The sequence below is a fragment of the Antennarius striatus genome, chromosome 7 (genome assembly GCF_040054535.1).
Source record: "Antennarius striatus isolate MH-2024 chromosome 7, ASM4005453v1, whole genome shotgun sequence".
NCBI lineage: Eukaryota > Metazoa > Chordata > Actinopteri > Lophiiformes > Antennariidae > Antennarius > Antennarius striatus.
In genome coordinates, this window is record NC_090782.1 from 24797618 (window position 1) to 24804426 (window position 6809).

At 46.6% G+C, this 6809-nt stretch overlaps 2 protein-coding genes across 2 annotated transcripts; both read right to left on the bottom strand.

Annotated features, from left to right (window-relative positions):
• Positions 1-448: 448 nt before the first annotated feature.
• LOC137598662 (proproteinase E-like) lies at positions 449-2905 on the bottom strand. Its single transcript, XM_068319069.1, has 8 exons — positions 2768-2905; positions 2334-2422; positions 1770-1867; positions 1572-1697; positions 1355-1491; positions 1037-1179; positions 816-968; positions 449-680 (listed from the first exon to the last, which is right to left on the bottom strand). The coding sequence occupies exons 1-8, from the start codon at positions 2805-2807 to the stop codon at positions 663-665; spliced, it is 804 nt and encodes a 267-aa protein (XP_068175170.1). The 5' UTR covers positions 2808-2905; the 3' UTR covers positions 449-662.
• A 242-nt stretch (positions 2906-3147) lies between these two features.
• On the bottom strand, positions 3148-6600 carry LOC137598661 (alanine aminotransferase 2-like). Its single transcript, XM_068319068.1, has 11 exons — positions 6488-6600; positions 5608-5697; positions 5417-5525; positions 5205-5341; positions 4870-5113; positions 4722-4801; positions 4509-4645; positions 4169-4340; positions 3917-4072; positions 3362-3474; positions 3148-3280 (listed from the first exon to the last, which is right to left on the bottom strand). Exons 1-11 carry the CDS (start codon positions 6584-6586, stop codon positions 3190-3192), a joined length of 1428 nt encoding a protein of 475 aa, XP_068175169.1. The 5' UTR covers positions 6587-6600; the 3' UTR covers positions 3148-3189.
• Positions 6601-6809: the final 209 nt, after the last annotated feature.

Sequence of the window (6809 nt, forward strand, 5' to 3'; positions counted from 1 at the left end):
GAACCAGGATCTCAGATCGGTTCGGTTTAAATCTGTCAAACATTGACGATTGCTACAGATCTGCTGACTCTGCAGTTTCTCTCCTGGGGGGTTGGGCGAGGGCTCCGTCTGAGTAATGAACCATCTCACAGTCCCCCCAATTCCGACTCCCCCGTACTAACCAGACCAGAATAATGGTCACATAAACACACACGTTTGTGTGTTTATGTGCAGCTTCGTGGAACACCTTGAGGGGAAGATTCCTCCTGCTCTGTGCAGCTGCTCACAAACACTGACACCTAGTGGTCACCTACTGGAAGCACACCCACTCAAGGTACTATCGTTACCAATGGTCAGAGTTTAAGAGGAATAAAAATGACGAGTGACAAAAAGTGAAGCTCTCTGTGAATTCTAACAAAGGAAAAGAGTGTTTCAGCACAGAGAACAGTGACCAGTCAGGTTTTATTCACCATGTTTCAATACTGTGATAAAGTGTGCCAGAGCATTTAAAGGATGACATGAGGTAAAACAGTCAAGACTTCCTTTTTTTTTATGATACAAATGATTTGTGGTTTAAATGAAATTCCACACCAGTGTTTGGAATCGAAACAAGTTGAAACGACAACTGGGTCGTTGTGGTTTTGATGAAGGGAATTTATTGGCAGCAGAACGGCCCCTGGTCTTTAATATCGCAGCATGGTCTGAAAAGTCCAGAAGAAAGTCACGATTAAAGTCCGACAATCGACGCGTGTGAGAATAATGCAATATTTGTAATAATGGTGGACGGAGCTGAGGTCAGAACCACCCGACAAACCAACACAAACACACACACTCACCTCAGCAATCCAATCAGTGAAGGAGGAGGTCCGAGTGAACACCGTTGGTTTCTTGATAGTGTTGCATCCCCGGGAGGAAACAAAGCTGGTCACGCCCTGAACATACCACCTCCCATCATCGCCCTTGCAGTTCAGAGGTCCACCAGAGTCTCCCTGCAGGGCCGGACGGAGGCGAGTCAGACGGGTACCGTACCAACCTGCAGACCTGGTGTTCTACCTACATGACAGGCGGAGCGGATGTCACCGCCGGCGCAGACCATGCTGGTCTTCACAGTGTTGCCCCACCAGTCGCTCCTGCTGCAGACGCTGTGGCCGACCACAGGAAGGAGCGCCTGCTGAAGCTTGGAGGCGATGGGACCGCCGCCTGTCACACGGGGGTGAAAGTCCAAACAGGAATTAGCTTTTGGCTTCACTTAAATCTGATGTTCAAGGGTGTGAACAGACGCACTAAGAACAGAGTGATGAAGGTCAGACCCAAACCACGACTTCTCTATCCCCTCCCCCCAATACACATGTTGGAGTAGTGAGTTTAACCCAACTGTAGAGTCTTCCCCATCCAGTGACGAAGCACGGCTCATTGTGGGGGGTGATCTCGCCACGCGCCGGCACACAAGAGGGCGCCACTTTGTCGTTCAGGACGGCAGGAGAGGCCAGTTTGATCATCGCAATGTCGTTACTGAGCAACGAGAACACAGCGTTCAATTCCAGAGACGTTCTGTTAGCGTCGTAAGGGATTCAAAACGGTTTCACACTCACCCACAGGACAGGCAGTTGGCGTCCCACTGAGGGTGAACCACGATCCGCTCCACCTTTCTGATCTGCTCTGGGCCCTCGGTTCTGGTGAGGTCGTACTCGCCCAGGACCACCTGGTAGGTACGAGATCTGGTGCACACATAGACACGCTCAGATAACACAGCCCTGTGATTGGACGAGCAGAGAGTGAGGTGGACTCACCCAATGCAGTGGCCGGCAGTCAGGACCCAGTTGGGTGCGAGCAGAGTTCCTCCACAGGTGTGATAGTAGGTGGAGCCGCTGCGGTACTGCAGGGAGATCTGTGGAAACCAACTAGAATTTCATCAGGTGTTCCTTTAAAAATACAATTTTTACCCTAACCTAGCCTAATCAGCTACTTTATTTATGAATGAACAATAAAATAAGCCTTTTTAAAGGTCATAAAATGTACACAAGAATTACTATTTATGAATTGAGTAATATGATAAAAACTTGATTTTGATTTTTCTGTGTATTTTATTTGGAAACAGATATGTAATCAATAGCAACTTAACTCGAAACAAGGTGAGGCAAGTTTTACTTTAAATTATTTTAAATTATTTCAATAGTGACAGGCTTATGCTGATATTCTAATTTCATGAATCTTAATTAATTCCTTCTTTTTCTGTTCCTAAAATGATATAAATTCTTATTATAATTTCCCAGTCACATCAAATAAGTTTTGTTATTCTCAAATCTGTCCGATTACACTCAAATATTTATTGTATTGATCAGTTATCGCCTCACCTGCCAGGGCCAGCTGTAGGGACGGGTGTCTTCCCCGTTCACAACACGATTGATGGACGGTTCATAGGTGGGCGTGCCACACCCAGAAGCTGAAGCACACACAAGTAAAGGTTCAGAAAGGAAGTCGTTTTCTGAGGATATCGGGTCACATCTCTTCAGCCGGGTTTGGTTCGGTTAGAATTCAGGGTCAGGAAAGTGGGAGCGGTTAGAGTTCGGGTAAATACATCGTACTGATTCCTTATATTCCTCTGGTGCACGAGTCCCTTTGGACCAGTGGCTAAAACTTAACAGAGAAAGCCGTAACAGAGCTCAAAACCAGAATCAGAATGTTCAGACAGCTGGAAGTGAAAACTACTAACAAATAAAATCTTTGTAGAATAAAAGCAGAATAACTCCAGACCAGACCCCTGGGGGTCCAGGAAAGGGACACTCACCGTGGGCCACCAACAGCAGGATGAGACCAGCTATCCTCATGATTCCTCAGAGTGGACCATCTGAGTCTGTCGTAGGACTTTTATACAGAGATCAAACCCCCACCTGGGAACATGTGTGACCTCCTGCATCTGTTTCCACTGCCCTTACGTAACCCCCAAGCAGATTAGCATGACGCAAAAACACCAAAAGGCTTGACTCCAGGTTTACTTTTGGACAATTTACATTCACAGTGTATAAATGTATATTTAGAAATTTAGAGAAGTTTATTAACATTTAACTACTATTTTATTGGACTGCATTACTTGTTTGTTTGAAACTTTACGTTTAAATGTAAACAGTTGTATTTTTAGTATCGCTGGAGGACGATCGTGTCCACAAAGTTTGCTATCTTTTTCCAATGAGTGTGTCCTTGACACTCCAGTCAGGGAAATTTGCCCAGCAGGCGCAGGTGGAAGGAGTGGAGGCGGGCCAGCACCTCCTCCAGGATGAGTGGAGGAGTCAAAACACACAGCCTATGAGGGAAGAGATAATAACTTTAACCACACACACCTGCGGCTGTAAATAATGACAGGTGATGACAGTTTCTTTCCTACCTGAGGTGATGATCCAGATACTCCTGTCCATTCTCACAACCTGGTCCTAAACATACACCTTCCTCCTCCAACAGCCTCTGGCAGTAAAGGACGTCTGCCTCCACCCCCAACAGCTGGAATTAAAGACATGGTCATGGTTATCGAAAGTTGTTTAGATTAATCCACTGGATTTCTTAACCCTTTGAGGTGTGGTCAGTGCTACTCATATCCCAATGACCATTGTCAAAACCCATCTGGCTCCTCAACAATGGTTGATGGAGATGTCAAAGGGGGAAAAGCGCTGACCACATCTCACAGGTTTAAAAAGCTGAGACAAGACCAACCACCACCACCAGAACTGAAGAAGCCTCTTGGATGAGAGGTGAAACGTCTTCAAGAAACTTTCTTGAAGTCCAGGAGATTGGTTTAAACAAATCTGGATGACTGTAAAGACTCCTTTCATGGTCAGCAGATGGGGTCTGAGGTCTGAGCAATTCATCCAATGCTAATGTTAGCTTCGCTGTTTCGTATGGCGGGGGCTGTGATCACATCAAAATAAAGACGCAGTTATCTCACCGTGGCTTCCTCCATCAGCTGAGGCAGTAAGCGCACTCTAGGGTAAAGAAAGACTCCCGCCATCGCCGGCTGGCAGCTCATCCCTGCCAGGTCATTTAGAAAGGAACAGGCACGCCGAGCATTCTGGGAAAGAGTTGTCTGAATGTGGAGAATCTCCTGCAAATAAAAGATTGAAGTCCAATAAAGGCATTGTCACTGTGGGACATCGTTTGAGACTATCAGTTTCTGCTGAGAAGCTGGTATTCTGCGAACCTGTGCGTATGTTTCATAGGATGGATCTCCAGGTGAGGGGGGGTTGACCATCACCTCCAAACACAGCTGTGGTGTTGTCGGGGGGCTGTTGCCCCACTGCAATTTCTTTAACTGGTAACAGACCGCTGGGTCGAGGTTTACTACCTCCATATAACCTCCTCTAAGACCACACCTTAACACAGAGTTACCAAAGTCACTTAAAGGCAAACTTCATCTCACCAGAAGTTCATAAGTTCATTTTGAGTTCATTTTGAAATTCACTCCGCTTCCTAAAGACATCCCTACGGTCAAATCACCAACCAACACCTTTCTTTCTTGGTGATGTGTCGGTGATACTCACTCTCCCATGTTGGCGCTCGACATAGAATTGAAGGAGATTAACTCCACAGTTTCTGAGAACTGTTTCCCCATCTTAAACAGGACCTCCTTATAGGAAATGAACTCCTTGTCTTGTCCATAGACGCTGTCCTGATTCACCTGCAAGAGAGTTTGTGTTAAACCAACGATGACTGAAGTCGTTGAGATGCGGATTTCTTCGTTTGCCGGTACTCACCTCGTCGATCAAGAGAACAAGACCTTCGGTTGCGGCAAAGCGAATGACTCCCTCTATAGTCTTCCTGTCTTGCACGTGACCTATGGGCAAACATGAGTGTCAGGTGTTACAGCGGGGCGACCACCTGATGCTCCTGGATGAGGTCTACCTGTGGGGTTTCCAGGGTTGCTGATGTAAAGAGCTCTGGGGCTGCAGCATCCTCTGGCCGTCCTCAACGCTCGGTGAAGCTCCTTCACATCTAAAGCCCAGCCTCGGTCCTCCATCAGCTGATAGGGTACTACCGTCACCCCAAACATGTCCAGCAGCATGGGCAGTGTGTGAGGGCAAGGCACCGGGATCAATACACCCGTCTGGGTCTCCCCTTCCCCACTGGCCATCAGGTGGACAACCATCTCAATCCAAGGACATACATTTAAATCACTTTCATTCCATCACACAGACATTAGAAGAGCAGCAAAGCTACAAAAAACAAAACTAGCACACCGACAAATTCTTCTGAGAACCACTGGACATGATGATGTTTTCTGGGTCTGAGCTCACGCCACCATCTCGCTTCATGATGAACTGAGCAACGCTTCTCTGGACATCTGGAATGCCGGTGGAGGTTGGAGAGTACGCACCTGGAAAAGTGGACCCGTGTTTTCCTTTTGGCCAAATGCGTTTCAAGCTTTATAATAACTGTGATTCACTCCCACCGGCGCTACGTCCACCACAGCCATCAAGAAGCTTGTGCACCCTCTGCCTGACATCTGGAGGAAAGGACTTTTCTTCAAGAAGCTCCGGATACAAACACCCTGCCAATACCTGGGGCGGGAATGGCTGTGTCAGATTTATGGCCATCGGATTGAGAAAACGATACCCCCCAATGAAAGTCTGACACACCAACCTGCCGTAAGAATGAGATGGGAGCCATTCCTGTCCTGTGGGGGTCACAGGAGCTGAGGTCAATAACCTTGCTGAAAGGTTTCTTTGCGCCCTGGGAGGAACATCGAAGCTGTGAGCTCAGGATGGACGCTTCAACCTAGACTACTTTCATTCTTTCAAATAGTATGCAGGGGTATTGTCTGCCTATGAAGGAAAAATAATTGTTTTGATCTGTGATAAAATAGTTGGCCAGAATTCAGAGGCCGATCCCATTTTATGGTCAGTTACTGAAGCTCAGATTCAGGATTTTTTATATATAATCTGACTAACTTCCTTATATTTAAAGATTTGTGAGTAACTTTTACCACTTGACAAACTGTATAATGCAAAACCACATGGTGGTGAAAACCCCAATCAAACTGGCCCTACTGGTTTTGTAATTGTAAACTAGTTTATTTTAACCTGACGTTGGAAGTGGCTCTTTTAGCTCCGGTTTTGGCCTTCCTTCATTCATGAGATCCACTTTGGATTGTTAATCCAGTTTTGAGACACTATTAGTTTTGTTATGTCTTTCAATGCTTGGTTTTTGTTTGGAACAACACTCTAGAACCAACGAACTCTAGCTTAGACTTTTTTGAAATTGTAGTACTAGTCGGGAACCCATATGCTATGGTACGCCCCCTTTGGTGAGGCAGAATACTGTCTGCCTCACCGTGAAATACATTAACGACAATATGGAAAATTAAGGTGCATCAGAGACGCGAAGACACAGAAATAGGCACATGCCAAAAACAAGCCTGAAACCAGCTAGAGAGGGATTGTGTAATCTCACTCTACCAAACTAAAGTGCAGCTATGGTTACGACACCTCAGTATATTCATGTAGATAAACCTGTGACTCACCTGCGTGATCTCATCTGTGATGCGCTTTGCCATACTCTGCAGGCTGGTGGGGGCTCTGATCGCCAGCACCCTGGGGTTCACCTCCTGCACACAACTCATGGCTCTTGTATGAATGTTAAAACATGAATGACGAGCCCAAACAAAAACGCCAAGGCTGCCGCCCACAGGCCACCACCCAGGGAGAGCAGCGAACACGAACACGAAATATGACTGGAAGCCGATTCCTGCTGAGGTTTCGTGTGTGCAAAATCCTAACGTTCAGGGATGCTGACCATGTGATGCTCAAGGCGTGACTCCCTTGCATACCCAAAGGACATTTTAC